General features: G+C 38.8%; 1 protein-coding gene across 1 annotated transcript in view; it reads left to right on the forward strand.

Moving 5' to 3' along the window:
• Positions 1–15008, forward strand: part of GALNT5 (polypeptide N-acetylgalactosaminyltransferase 5) — a 46438-nt gene that overhangs the window by 27295 nt on the left and 4135 nt on the right. The window contains exons 4-8 of the mRNA XM_006171584.3: positions 1100–1235; positions 1817–1936; positions 5763–5880; positions 6877–7200; positions 12521–12601. Coding sequence (XP_006171646.1) covers positions 1100–1235; positions 1817–1936; positions 5763–5880; positions 6877–7200; positions 12521–12601 — 779 coding nt within the window. The remainder of the gene's footprint in view (positions 1–1099; positions 1236–1816; positions 1937–5762; positions 5881–6876; positions 7201–12520; positions 12602–15008) is intronic.

The following is a 15008-nucleotide window of genomic DNA, read 5'->3' on the forward strand; positions in this document are numbered from 1 at the left end:
AAGCAGCAGGTAAAGCTGATTCCTCGGGTTATTATGAATCACACACACACACACACACACACACGACTATAAAACCATTTGGAGCAAAATAGATGTTACTGTAGTTTCATTGAGGAGTGAGAGGGTGTTTGTTACTTCACACAACTAATGGGGGGAAAACAGTTTTTCATAAATACTTCTGGTCTTCAAGTTTCTTTTTCCTTTTTTAGTAGCTTTTTTATTTTTAAGATTATAGTAAAATGTACGTAACAAAATTTAGCATCTAAACTATTTTTAGCATACAGTTTGATACTGTTAAGTATGATGTATTCACATTGTTTGCAATCTCCAAACCTGTTTTTGTCTTGTAAAAATAAAACTCCATACCCATTTAACAATTCCCCATTCCCCTTTCCTGTAACTCTTGTGATTTTATTTGTATTTATTTATGGAGTGTGAGAGAGCCACCCCCTCAACAACAGCATCTACACTGTGATCCACCTCAGTCTCAGCCAGCCAGGATCATAGGCACATGCCCACTCTCCCAGGATGTACAGAGAGTCCTCAGGATGTGAACCTGGGGCCTTCCCATATGGCCTCAGCAGCACAGTGTTGTGCTACTGCTGCACCTCTCCTGTAACTCTTTAAAAATACCTCCTATTCTTGCTGCTGCTTCTACTTTAATTTCCTTTCATCTCTATATTGTAAAACGGTCCTTTTTCTTTATCATTCCTAAGGCCAAGCTTGTACTCTCAAGGTCTTTTTGGTCTTCTGAAAAGCAAAGTCTTTCATCCCACAGCACAGAGTTAATGACCTATCCTCCTTAGAAGGGACTTTAATAACTTAATACTAAATACTAAGTGGTCCGTTCCTTAATCTTATTACCCATTCTAAGTGGCTTATCAATTATTTTTCAAGTATAAATTATGCTTGCCCCACAGGACACTTTGTGACAACATTATGTCCATTTCATCATAGAATGAAATTATAGGGACGAGGAATTCAGTGAGAAGTGTAAAATATTGCCTTCAAAGCCAAGTTTAGGGAACACCAAACACCTTTGAATATGAAGTACACACACTCACTGTATTGTTTTTTTTTTTTTTTTTTGGCTGTCTAGGTGATGTGTTGACATTTTTAGATTCTCATGTGGAATGTAATGTCGGTTGGTTGGAACCTCTGTTGGAAAGAGTTTATTTAAGTAGAAAGAAAGTAGCATGTCCAGTAATCGAAGTCATCAATGATAAAGATATGAGGTAATACTTCCATATTTTACAAGATACTTCTAACACTTCTTTAACCGTCAAGCAGCAGAAGGTGTTGCATGTACTCCTAATATGTGCATTTCTGAAATTCTAAGAGAGATTCAGTTTATTCACATAAACAGATGAAAATTCATGGGAGGTGTCTTGGCATCAGAGCCTGCCAATCAAATAATCACAAATTTTTACTCTAAATAGCAATAAATCCTAATATTCTTCTAAATCTTTCCTCTCTATATTCAGCTAAAGCAAAAAATAAAATATCTTTTTCCCCCAACTTGAGTTCTTATTTTTATGGAAAACACCTAAGTGTTTGTATGTTTTATTTTTTCCTCAAAAAATTCCCAGGACATTATTAAGACAAAATATACATTAAATGCAAGCACACTAGCCAATTAGTCACTAACACAAATTGTACTCATTAACTCGCTCAAACTATTTTGAAGTGGATGATCCAGAAATGATTTCTGTAAAGACTTGTTTCACTCATATAAATAAGTCATGGAAGAGAATTGATGAAGTATATAAAGATGTATGTAATCTCAAGTAGCTCTTTGGTTTTTTCCATGGATTAGTTACATGACGGTGGACAGTTTTCAAAGAGGAATCTTCGTGTGGCCCATGAACTTTGGTTGGAGAACAATTCCTCCAGATATCGTTGCACAAAACAAAATTAAAGAAACTGATGTAATAAGGTAAGTGTGTGAAATTTAAAACTAGACATAGACAAAACTGCTGCATCTTGTCATTCTATATAACATCAAGATGTAAAATTCTAGTCAATTGATCACCAAAGTATTAAGTTGAGAAATATGTGGTTCACATTTGTCCCACACAGCAAAGGAAGGATGAGGACGCAGGCTGAGTCAAGGTTGATGGTGAGAGATTCCACACACAGAACAGGCCAAGGGAGGCCAGCAGGCCCTGTCTTCTTCTTGGGGTCCCCTTTTGTCCTGTAGAACCTTTGTTTATTCAAAGTGTGTGCCTCAAGGCCTCCTCTAGCTTCTAGTTTTATCTTGTCCCTTACTTCTTGTTTCTCATGAGTTTCACAACACATACAGCCATTTTTTAGTTTGACAGTAAGTAAGTGGTTTTATGGTTTCTCTTGAAGGCCCCCTTTGTGATCCTGGCTCCTCCCTGATCCTCATCTGCTTATTCATACCCAGCAAAAACCTATCAGATGCACAGGATGCTGAGAAACTAATTTCCCAGAATGAAAACTCATTTTTAAATGATCAATCGCACTCTAGTTAGAAAAATTCACTAATGCTATTCCTTTTCCCTAGTATTCTCAGCCTAAGAAACAAACTAGTTGGATGTGCTACATAATAGTGAATTAAATATAAGTAAAAATTGAAAGTAAATGAGAGTAATAGAAATATCATTAGGGTTTTCTTTTATGGACTCATCTTACCCTCTCCCATGGGAAAGCTGCTGAACTCTGTAAATGAATTTAAAAAAAAAGACACAGCAGCTGGATATCAATTAACATTTGGGCTTTATTGCTGAAGAATCTGGATTAAAGGATGCAGCTTGGACCAGAAGCCAAAGTGGGGGCTTTCTGTTTCTTCCAGAGAGTCTTAACTGTGGGAGTACAGGCAGTACCAGGCAGGAAGCATTGAAGCATTCTCTGTTGGTGAGAGAACTTGAGCAGATACAAGTTAGCGAAGTCCAAAGAGAAAACCCAGCCTGAGCATGGCAGGATCCACATCCTGGTCTTACTCCCCAAGAAAGCACACTCCTTCCCCATCAGTTATGCTCCCCTCAGAACTGATACTCCCAAAGAGTAAAGTGGGGGCTCCACCATGTATTAAGTACCGTGTGTAGGCAATTAACCTTCTCTATAACCCTAGGAGAGAGCTGGCAATATTCCTCATATGGAAATAAGAAAGTTGAGACTTCTAAGAGTTAATTTTCCCATGATACATAGCTAATAAAAGAATATGGGAGCCAGCCCCAGTGTGCACTAGTAGTGCAATGTTCCATGATGCTGAGGCCACATGAGACGGGTCCAAGTTTACATGCCAAGTCTCCCTTGCACACTGAACATACATATATGTGTGTTTGTCAGCCTAGCTGGTGAAGGCTGGGATGGATGACCGTGTCAAGCCCCTGTTGGGGGTATGTCTTTCTCTGTCTCTATCTCTCTTTCTCTCTCTCTCTCTTTCCATCTCTCATGAAAGAAAAGAACAATTCAAAAAAGAAGAAGAAGAATTGTGGACTCAAATCCAGACCTGCCTCACTTTAGTACTCTATTCTAGTGCCATATCTAAAAAACCTCTTTACTTTTTTCAGAAGCCCATCTTGAGGGTCAGTACTGTGGTTGACTTCAGATCATATTCAATATAATGTTAGAGAGAGAACATACTCCGGATAGTCTTCTAAGGATTTTTGGGGTACAGATAGAATACGTACATGAATGATGGAGGAGGTTACAGAGATGTGGGCAGGAATTGCTTTATCCTTGAGTTTACTGACTCTCCATAGAAACCACTTTCAGCTCACTCAGTGGTAGCCACCATGGAAAGTAATCACTGCCTTGTCTAAGTCCTGACTAAAATGTATTCTACCTTCCATCATCAATGGAAATGAAGGCTCTGGAGCCAGATTCTTTGGGTTTGAATCTCAACTCTACTACTTACTATTTGAATGAGTTTGAAAAGGTTACTGACTACTTTGTGTCTCTGTTTCTTCATTCTCACATGAAGAGCAGAAGACTAATAGAGATAGCTACCACTTACATTGTTTAGAGAATTAAAGAAGATAATATAAATCATTTCAAAAGTGCTTATCACATAACAAGTTATTAGTAAAGTTTATCTACGGTTGAGAGCGAGCGTAGAGGAACGAGAGAGCAGGGCCAAGGCAGACTGCCTAATTATGAACCAGTGATGTAAAACATACCAGCCTGTTGTCTTGGGGAACGTTTCTTACCTTCTCTGCATTTCAACCTCTTGTTGTTGTTGTTTTTAAGTTTATTTATTTCTTTCATGAGAGTGAATGACAGAGAGGAGAGTAACGTGAACATGGTCTTAGGACAAGATCCCCGTTCCCCCCAGGCAGGATCATGGTCATGGGAACCTGGTGTGAACAGATTGGGGAACAAAACCCTCCATCTTCCATACAGATCCAGTGGCATTTGAGCAGAGCATTACTACTGCACCACTTGGCCAGCCCTGTGTTGGGATTTCTTTTGTCCCCCTCACTTTTCTTGTTATGTTAGAAAGTGTATGCACATGCATGAGAGAGAGAGAGAGAGAGAGAATGGTTCCAATCTCTTGTTGTTACATTATGATCCCTTTGTCCCAGTCTTCCAGCTCTTCAGGATCCTGAGTGCCCAAGTGCAAACCCAGCATGTCTTTCAGTCTGACCTGGGACCTGAACCACAGTCATCATATGGATTTCAGCACCTCAGGGCATTAGCATGATTGCTCCACCACACTGGCTCAGCCAAGTTGCAGTTTAATAAGGGTCTACATTCACAAACTTTTTGCAGTCTGAGTTAATGCATAGAAAATACAAAGGATCTTGGGAACCAGTAGTTAGCATAATGGCTATGTCGCTGGACTCGCACGTAGTCAACTGCAGTTCACATCCCAGACCCGGTAGCTTAAAACTCACGCTGGGCGCGTGTGCATGCGTGCCCAAGATCCCGAGAGGAGAATGGAGGAGAAGGGATTACAGCGTGGCCATCCCCCCTGGGGGGGTGATTTCTCGCTTTCTGTCTCTATGTCTCTCTCTGTCTGTCTGGCGAGCGCACGTGCCCTATAGTGAAAACCTCTCCCCCCCAAAAAAAAAAAATACAAATGATCTTTAAAAAGTTCATGAAAATGCAGGACCAGCAGATGGCATAATGGCTATGTTGCTGGGCTCCCATGTAGTAGACCACGGTTCGAGTTTCTGACCCGGTGACTTAAACTCATACTGAGCGGGTGTGCATGCGTGCCCAAGATCCTGAGAGGAGAATGGAGGAGAAGGGATTGTGGCATGGCCATCCCCCGCAGGGGTGATTTCTTGCTTTCTGTCTCTCTGTCCCTCTGGCAAGTGCATGCACCCTAAAGCAAAAACCTCCTTTAAAAAAAAGTTTATGACAATGTATATTAGTTTTAAAAACTCTCCAAAATTTCTAATTATTTTTGGCATGGAAATAAACTCTTACTTTAACAGTTTTCTCACAAATTTTTGAAGTCTCCTCTTGTTTACAACAATGCCTGGTGCTCCTTTAGCCCTAAATAATATTTCTAAAAATAACATCCCTTGAGAGTATGTGCCAGAGTACAAAAGACAAATAAAAGTCCTAACTCCGGGCTGTATCTTTGCTGACTCTAATCAAGCTCTGCCACCATGAACCAAGAAGCATGTTCCTCATGCACTATTTTTTATTTCAACACAAGACTTCTCTGTACTTAGTATACTTATTAGCTAGTCTTATGCCATGTAAGTTCAATAAAATGTACAGAAAACCAATTCCAAAAGTTGAGTTCCCCTAAGATGGAAGTTTAAAAAACATTCTTTTTGTAGGTGCCCTGTGATGGCAGGTGGATTATTTTCTATTGATAAAAAGTACTTTTTTGAACTTGGAACATACGACCCTGGCCTTGATGTTTGGGGTGGAGAAAACATGGAGCTCTCATTCAAGGTATTATCAAGTGTTTCTCGAATTTTCTTTACAAGAAGAGTTCTATCATTTTATGTGGTTTTGTTTTACTAATATAATCATATGCATGACTGCCACTGAAAGGAAATTTCACAGAATTCTAGGGTCTCTTGGTTATTGTTTTTACATCTCAGATTGCATGTGAACAATAGCTGTCATGAAATTTATTACTTTCCTAATATGTTACTCCACTGTTTCTGCATGAGGGGAAAGTGAGTTTCTGCTATCCAATTCTGCAATTGATACTTGGTACAAAATAATTCTTCAAAAACATCTCTCTAATACATTGGAAATAATGGAATCACTTTATAATGAAGCATCTTAGAAAATAAATGGCAGAAGTGCAAAAATGTACCTCCAGAGAAGGCCACCAGCAGACTAGGGGGTATCCCGTAGTGCAGGTCTTTTGGACATTTCACACAATCACTCATATGATTATTGATTATCATCTAAGAACGCCATCACTACAGCAACAATAGAGAGCATTCCAAAAGCAACTGCATTCCTACGGAGTCGGATGGCTCAAATACAGTATTGAAAGGATTATAACTTTGGAGCTTCTGATCTAGAAGAATGGTCTTTGTGTTGTGCACCATGGGCTTTATGGGTTGTCCCAAGTTGAGAGAAGGAGAAGGTAAACAAATGAACATCCATACTCCTTTTACCGATTCGAACAAAATAGGAACCCATATTAGATATTTTATATTGTACATTAGGAGTCTATGAAGACCTTTTTTGGGGGAAAAAAGCTTGTTTTCTTAAAGAAAATTACATATTGCTAATCCTAAAATGGACCACAACAGTATGCAAAATTAAATAAACCCATTGAGTTTGTTTTTCTTTGTCAATATGCCTTCGAAGTTGAAAGAACTATTCTAAACAGAAACAAAATCACAAGATCATTTCTTGTCATTGTTAAATGCCCATGATGTTTGGACAATTGTTTGATAATTGATACTTATCATTAAATTGTTCCAGGTGTGGATGTGTGGAGGTGAAATTGAGATCATACCCTGCTCCCGAGTGGGTCACATATTTAGAAATGACAACCCATATTCCTTCCCCAAAGACCGTATGAAGACGGTGGAGCGGAACCTGGTGCGGGTGGCCGAAGTCTGGCTTGATGAGTATAAGGAGCTATTCTATGGCCATGGAGATCACCTCATAGACCAAGGGTTAGATGTTGGCAACCTCACCCAACAAAGAGAACTTCGAAAGAAGCTGAAGTGTAAAAGTTTCAAATGGTACTTGGAGAATGTCTTTCCTGACTTAAAGGCTCCCATTGTAAGAGCTAATGGTGTGGTAAGTTCAAGTAACAATCTACAAATCTCACTTCATAGAAACAAAATGCAAATGCCCTTCAATAATGAGTAGAAAAAGATTAATTTTCCCAGTATAAATAAACACCGAATATGAGTGTTTGATGGGCCAAAGCATAGGAAGAATTAAATACAGGTAAACATGATAAAACCTACCAGGTGGTCAAGTTCATTGATTAATTCAACAAATACCTACTGGGTATCAACCAACCAGGCAGAATCTCAGAATTGGGTTACAGGGTGTTGAATAAAGTACACTTGATCCTTTTCCTCATGGAGCTTAAAGTTGAGTAGGGAAGAAGGATACTAAACAAATAAAAAAATGCAAATACAAAATAGAATAGACCACAAAGATGAATCTTTCTAAGTTAGAGCGATTCAGAAATCCTCTCTGAGGCAAACACTTTGAAACCTAGGACTGAAACATGAAGCGTCAGCCAAGCTCTAAGGGACTGAATCCTAGAAGAAGCAGCTCCTGCAAAATCTGACAGGTGAAAGTCTGAGGCTCTCGGGAACTAGAAAAGAGATGAATGTGCCCAGGTGTGGACGAGGGAAGCACGGCACCACATGTAGGTGGAGAAGGCAGGATTTGGATCACGTGGTATTTACAGGCAAAGGATTTTTTTTTCTCTATCTCTTCCCTTCCTTCCCTCTGTCCTTTGCCTCCCCTCCCTTCCTGGCTGCCGTTTTTCCTTCCTTCTTTGCTGTGAATGTAATGAGAAGCATGAGCAGAGTTAGCTATGGGATCATGAGATTTAATTAGGATTTTTAAGAAGAGTTCAAAGAGGGGTTGAAAACAATAGAAACTGTCAGAAAACAGCAGATACAATTCCAGGACACTAGTGAAGATACAAAGAAGCAGCAGCTTAGCCAGATAGGTTGGATCAAGTATGAAACCAAGAAAACTATCAAGGAAGCAGAGAAACTAGATGAAGCCATTTCAATCCCATCCTGGGAGTGAAGTGAGGAGGGAACAATCTCTGAAGGTGTGGTAAGATGTGAGGACATTGACCATAGCATGAGTTTAAGGAAGATAAGTGGAGCCTTCACCTAGAGCTCTTTATCAGTTATTTTTTTCTAATTGCTTTTGTTTTACTTCTAATTTATTTTTTTTCTTGTAAATATTCCCAGTGTTCTTTCTTTTGTTTCTCCATCCAAGATATTCATAAACTTTACCATCAGTAAGCCTGTTCTTTTAGGCCAGTTCTTTTCCATTCTTCTTGAAAAATGGGTTATACTGACCAACTACTCTTGCTGTCTGACAAATCTACTCAGAACAATTCTTGTAATTATTCCCAGTGTTGTTTTGTTTTCTTTCTTTTGTTTCTCCATCCAAGATATTCATAAACTTTACCATCAGTAAGCCTGTTCTTTTAGGCCAGTTCTTTTCCATTCTTCTTGAAAAATGGGTTATACTGACCAACTACTCTCGCTGTCTGACAAATCTACTCAGAACAAGGACTAAATAAAGCCACTCCTTTTGCCAGTATTAAGGAAATCCAAGAAGAGTGTGAAGGAGAGGAAACTAGTCTGAAAATCTGTTTTGTTTTTTAAAAACTCAACTAATATGTAAGTATATATAACATAATTTCTTATAAAATTGGTATTTTTTAGGTCAAAGCAGAATAGCACCTACTTCAGGTGGTTCAAACATGTATTTTATCTTAGAAAAAATATTAACTTTTTTAAAATTTATTTTACCTTGTAAAAATAAGGAGATGTCCAATAGGTCTGCAAAACAAATTTACATTTTAAAATTTCATCTCCTGAGCAGAAAAATAAAATCAGAATTCTTACCATACAATTTTCTCTTGTTATAACGTGGAATCTCAGTAAGAGCATTACTAAACTTTAACCACCAGAGGGAACTAAAAAACTACCTTTTGGCTCCACTGTGCTACAACTTGTATGAGTTCCCATGGAATTTTGGACAAGTTCTCTGATGAAGCAGCCTCTGCTGATGCCCCAACTATAAAATATCAAAATGTAACAAATATTATCTAAATGATTTAAGCACATTTCTTCTTTATATTTGTCTAACTTCCATCAGGGAGTTTACTGCCATTTGGGGGGAAAGAATTGGGACATTTCTGTAGGTAATTCAGAATAAGATGAACTAGTCTATTATTTTGGGTAGACATAAAAGTTCTAAGAAAATATCCTTGTTGTTACTGCTTCGTGTTTTCTCTTCTTTCAACCTCCACAGTTAAGAATTTAAATCCAGTGAAAAAACTTTTTTGTATATTTTTTAATGAAAACAATTTCTTATCAAACCAAAAATATTGGAAACTAATGAAAGAACCTATCTGTACAAAATACCAACATTGTATTTTAACATCGTACTAAACGCTTATCAAGCAACATACAGCCTGAACTGTGGGGAATTTCCTCCTCTTAAATTGAAAAATTCAACTTTGAAAGTTTTGAATTTATACACTACTTGATTTTTATTTATTTATTCATTTATTTTTTTGGAGAGGCTTTTGTTATAGGGAGCATGTGCTCACCAGAGAGATGGAAAGTGAGAAATTATCTCCATGGGGATGGCCACACTGCAATCCTTTCTCCTCCATTCTCTTCTTGGGATTTTGGGCACATATGCACACGTGCCTGACATGAGTTTTAAGCTGCCGGGTCTGGTACTTGAACCACAATTGACTAGATGGGAGTCCATATCTTAACATTATGCCATCTGCTGGTCCCTATACTATTTTTTTTTTTAAATCAAGATTGCCCCATAGTGATTAAGCACTGTACATTGGGAGGAGTATCCCTCATGCACCACTGTGGTTCAAATCCTGATCTGGAGACTTAAAAAACGTGCCAGGCACCTGAGCGTGTGTGCCCCACATTCTGATGGTATGGAGAAATGGAGAAAAAAGAATTGTGGCATGGCCAAGCCACACTCAGAAGTGATTTCTCTCTCTCTCTTTCTCGCACATGCCCATCTGGCAATTAGAAAAAGAATAAATAATGATTTCTTAGTATTTCATAGACTATTTCTATGTGAAGAAGATTCATTTCTCCAGTAATATCTGAAAAAGAAGAAAGGGAAACAGATCTTTAGATGAAGTGGGAAAGGAAAATGTAAGGGATAGAAAAGACTTTTTTTCTCCCTCTTCTTCCAATGCTTCTTTAGAGCTTGGAGGAAGAAATTGCACAAAATAAACAAAATCAGTTAAAACTGCCAGTTCCCCAGCCCTGTTCTGAGTAATGCCGGTTGTGCCCGCCCTAGGAGACCATGGTTAAGTAAATTTGGGGAAACACTCACACTGCATTCTGAGCAGCAAGCAGATCACTACCTCCCTGAGGGCTCGGAGTGGTGCTGGAGAAGGACCACCTGTTCAACTATGTTGAAACCAGTGTGCCAACCTCGCTGGAGACAGAATATGTTGTGTGTGATCTACAACTACAGGAGTTGATGTGTATCTTTGCCAGGATCAAGAGAACAATTAAGACATGATTGCTTTTCTTTAAACTCCAGGATTATTCTACCTTCATGCTTTCCTATCACTGTCTTTGAAGTTTGTCATGGTTGAATCCTTCTGTGCTCACATTTACTGTTCATTTTTACTAACAGTGGGCTGTCTCCTCCCTCCCATTTGTGTCATTTTAAATCATATTAGAACTTTCTTTAAGCATTTTTGGTGGCGATTTCACCTTTAGAGAATTATTTTGTGTTTTTCTGTACCAGACATTTACAAAGGTTACAATCTAATACTATTTCTAATGTCTGTTTCTAAGCATTGAAGGATGGTTTCTATCCAATGCAACTAGTATACTTTCTTTATCTCACACTCACATGAGGGTCAGTGTAAGGTTTCAGACTCTCAGACAGAATATAACTTCCCCATTGACTCCCTGTACTAGGAGGTAAATTGATTTTCCTAATACACAACTCTACTGAGACTCTAACTCTAGTTTTCCATCTTTATGAGAAAGACCTCAATTCTAACTCTGGCTTACCCATTCCCAAGTTTCCCTCTTATCCTCAGGATGAGCAAGTTCCTTGTTTACCAACATGTATAATTTTCCCTCTCCCTTTTAGTTTTGTCTGTATTTTCTGGTCTCTAGAGATTCCTCCTTACTTTATTAGAAGCTAATCTATTCATGTAAACATTAGGAGCAAACCAATGTACATTCATTATGTTATGAAGTCTGGCAACTCTGAGCTACACAGCCTATACTAATGCAGAGGCCAGTGTTAGACCTCTATGCTGGGTATCATACAACAGTAAGGGGCATAAATAGCATCTGTGTTTGGGGCCAGCAGGTAATGTGGTAGTTAAGGCACTGGTCTCCCACATGGCTGACAGTGGTTTGAGTCCCAGTCCTGGCAGCTCGCTTTCTCGCTCTCTCTCTTTCTGGTGAGTCCTATGGCAAATTTAAGTAATAATAATAATAAAAAAAGAAAAAAAAAAAAAAGTCTTTAAAAAAACATCGTATCCCTGGCAGAGACCACAGCGTCTCCCATCTCAGCAGGCTTTGCTGAGATACATAATATAGATTGGCTCTGCACAGTTCTTCTAGCAATCTGAAATGCCTAAATTGTACTATTAACCCACTATCTCATTAGCCCTGCCTCAGGTGTCAAAGGGGGCAAAAGAATCAACATTTTTCAGCATTAAATGGTGACTTCTAGAAAGCTACCTCCATTTTTGACCCTGTAAATCCATTAAAAATCTGGGGGCCTGCCAGAAAATGCCTTTATGCTTGGCTCTATATTAGCTTTCGTGACTTTCCTGTAATGAATTGTAGCTCGCGTGAGTCATTAGGAAGATTCTGACAGGGAATCAGCTGGAATCTGCTGTTCTTTGAAGGACTCAATTTATCTCTGATTCAGTGCCCAAGCAGTCACATAACTTGAAAGGGTCAGCCAGAGAACATAGCCTGGAACTCTTGATTTGGTTAAATTGCAAGTATGCGCATTGACTTTTAATATTGCATTAGATAAACTTGAGATGAGAAAATAACTACTTTTTATGCTACCTTTTGCTTATTTGCTATTTAACATTCCAGGCAAGGGTTAATTAAAAGCTTCTGTTTGTTGGCTCTGTGGCTGAATCACAGGCCTAAATTGACAGATTGAAGCCATACTTTAGCTAAATTGTATTATGTCCCTGTTAGAGATAGCAACCAATAAAATTGTATAGTGCTAAGTAACCAAGCTATTAACTTAACTATCTTTTAACCTTATTATAGTTTTATATTATGTGTTTCCTAAATGTGTCTGAATGTCTTGTTCCACTTTAACATAAGAGAAGTTTATTTTCTTAATTCATATTTTATGTTTTGCTGCCTAGCTTATTAATGTAGCCTTGGGAAAATGCATTTCCATTGAAAACACCACAGCCATTCTGGAAGACTGTGATGGGAGCAGTCAGGTAGGTTAAGTGGGGTTTTCCTATCTCATGGTAGTTGATAGATGCAGAGTATGACACCTTTAATGTTCACTTGAGAAATGTACCTTTTCCCTATAGATACACATAAATATTTATGTTTAAAAAGGCTAGCGAAAGGAGGGTCCATAACTAAATGCATAGTGATTGAAGGAGTAAAACTGTGAGTACAGAAGTCAACCCACTGAATCCAGGCTAAATTCAGCACTGACTGCATCATTTGTGAAGTGCAGTTTCTTAAGCTTTGGGTAAATGGTAGTGATACAGTGTGTATGGCTAGAACTGGTCTGAGGGATAGGGAAGTGTATGACCACATAAAATGATACTTAGTGCTTCATAAATGTTTGCTGCAATAATACTCAAAACAAAAACATGAAAAATACACAGGATATGGGGCCAGCAGGTGGCATGGTGGTTAAGATGCTCAACTCCCACATGGTCAACTGACCTTAGAAATCGCACTGGACACGTGGCATGCTTGCCCAGAGTCCCAAGAGGAGACTTTCCCTCTCTCTCTCTCTCTCTCTCTCTCTCTCTCTCTCTCTGGCAAGTGCACATATCCTAGGGGGGGGGGAATAACAGCAAGTGGGATCAGCAGATGGCATATGGTTATGTCACTGGACACTCACATGGTCAGCTGCAGTTTGAGTCCCAGACCCAGTGGATTGAAACTCACGCCAGGTGTGTGTGCATCTATGCCCAAGATCCTGGGAGGAGAATGCAGGAGAAGGGATTGCGGTATGACCATTCCCCCCAAGGGTTGGTTTCTCACTTTCCCTCTCACTGTGTCTGTATCCCTCTCTCTCCAGTGAGCACATGTACCCTAAGGTAAAAACCTCTAAAAAAAAGAAAAGAAAAGAAAAGAAAATAATAAAGGAAATAGCCTATTTCTTGTAGAGAGTATGGAGTGTGTGTGTAGTATTTTAGACAGAGTCTCCCTATGATACAATCCTCTTGCCTCAGCCTTCTGAGTAGCTGGAACCACAGATGTGTGCCTGCACACCTGGCTTTTTTGTACCACCACTGCTAGGCCAGAGCACATTTTTAAATAATCATTCTAAGGGAGCAATTTTATTTCTTGTTTCCATTACCTATGTCTCCTATTTCCTAAACTATATGAGACTAAGGGAAATTGCATAATTTATAATCTAGAGTGGAAAGCCCTACAGCAATATTCCCACACACTCGGAGTGCAATGGTTAGGAGAGGGAGTCGAGCCAGGGAGAACAGAACAGGGACTCCTTTTGCAATGCTGGAGGTGAGTGCTCAGCTCTCACACCTCCCTCTCCAACATATGTTCTGTAACAGCTCTGTGTTCTGTGGGAACATTTATCTGGTTTGGGTGCCAAATAGAACGCACAGGAACATTGATTCCTGAGTAGAAATTAGGCCCCCAAAATTGCAGATCAGTCTTTGGTAGAGAAATTATTTTGCAATGATAATCTAGGCTTGCCAAATCTTACTTCTTTGCTTTTACTTAGAGCTATTGCTTATATTTTAGAGCACATATCACCTCTACCTCTTAACTAAAAACTGCTACTAGGGAAAAAAAAAGACATCTCTGTTGCTATAATTTAGCTATGGATTATAAAACTTGAAGCCAAGGGAACTCTTCCTGAATTAGGAAAGAAAAGGAACAAAGAGAAGTAAAAAAAAGCCTCAAAAAAATCAATTGAAAGAAATAGCTTTCACTTATTAACAACTGAAAGAGGAGATGTCAAAATTATAACGGAAAACCACAATTAGTCCAAATTATATGAAAGCATTATGTAATGCAATTCTTCAAGACTCATTGTAAGGCCTTACCACGCCTGAGTAACCAGCATGTCATCTGAAAACCCAAATTCTGTTCTTGATACTCAGTCTCTCTTGGGTTTGCTAGGGGGCACAAGTATGAATTATATACCCACTGCCTTCCACAAAGCCCCAGACCCTTTTTTGTCCTATTTCTAATTTTTTGCTTCTGCCTCTTATGGCTCACGTAAGTAATAAAATGTAAAGAGATATGATGAAAGTTGAATTGCTTTTGGCAGAATGAATGAGACTTAATACCAAGCTGGTGCCTAATAGCATTCACCTAGGGAATAAAAAATATGGAATAAAATTATAGAATTGAATTGATATTGGGTCATTGGGAAAGTTGTGATGCATTTTTGCATAGAATAATACAGCGTGACTTTCTCAAATGACCTAATATTAACTTTTAAACTAGTTCACGTGTCTCTTTTCAACGTAATATTGAGCTTCTCTTAGTAACCTCATAACCTCTTTATTTTACACCTCACATCCACACGTCTCAGATTTAAGGTACATACGAACCCCCTGAGGAGTGTGTTACTATGCAGATACTGACTCACAAGGTCCGTGGTGGGGCTAAGATTCCACATGTGTG

The sequence above is a fragment of the Tupaia chinensis genome, unplaced genomic scaffold, assembly GCF_000334495.1.
Source record: "Tupaia chinensis unplaced genomic scaffold, TupChi_1.0 Scaffold149921_1, whole genome shotgun sequence".
Classification (NCBI taxonomy): Eukaryota; Metazoa; Chordata; class Mammalia; order Scandentia; family Tupaiidae; genus Tupaia; species Tupaia belangeri.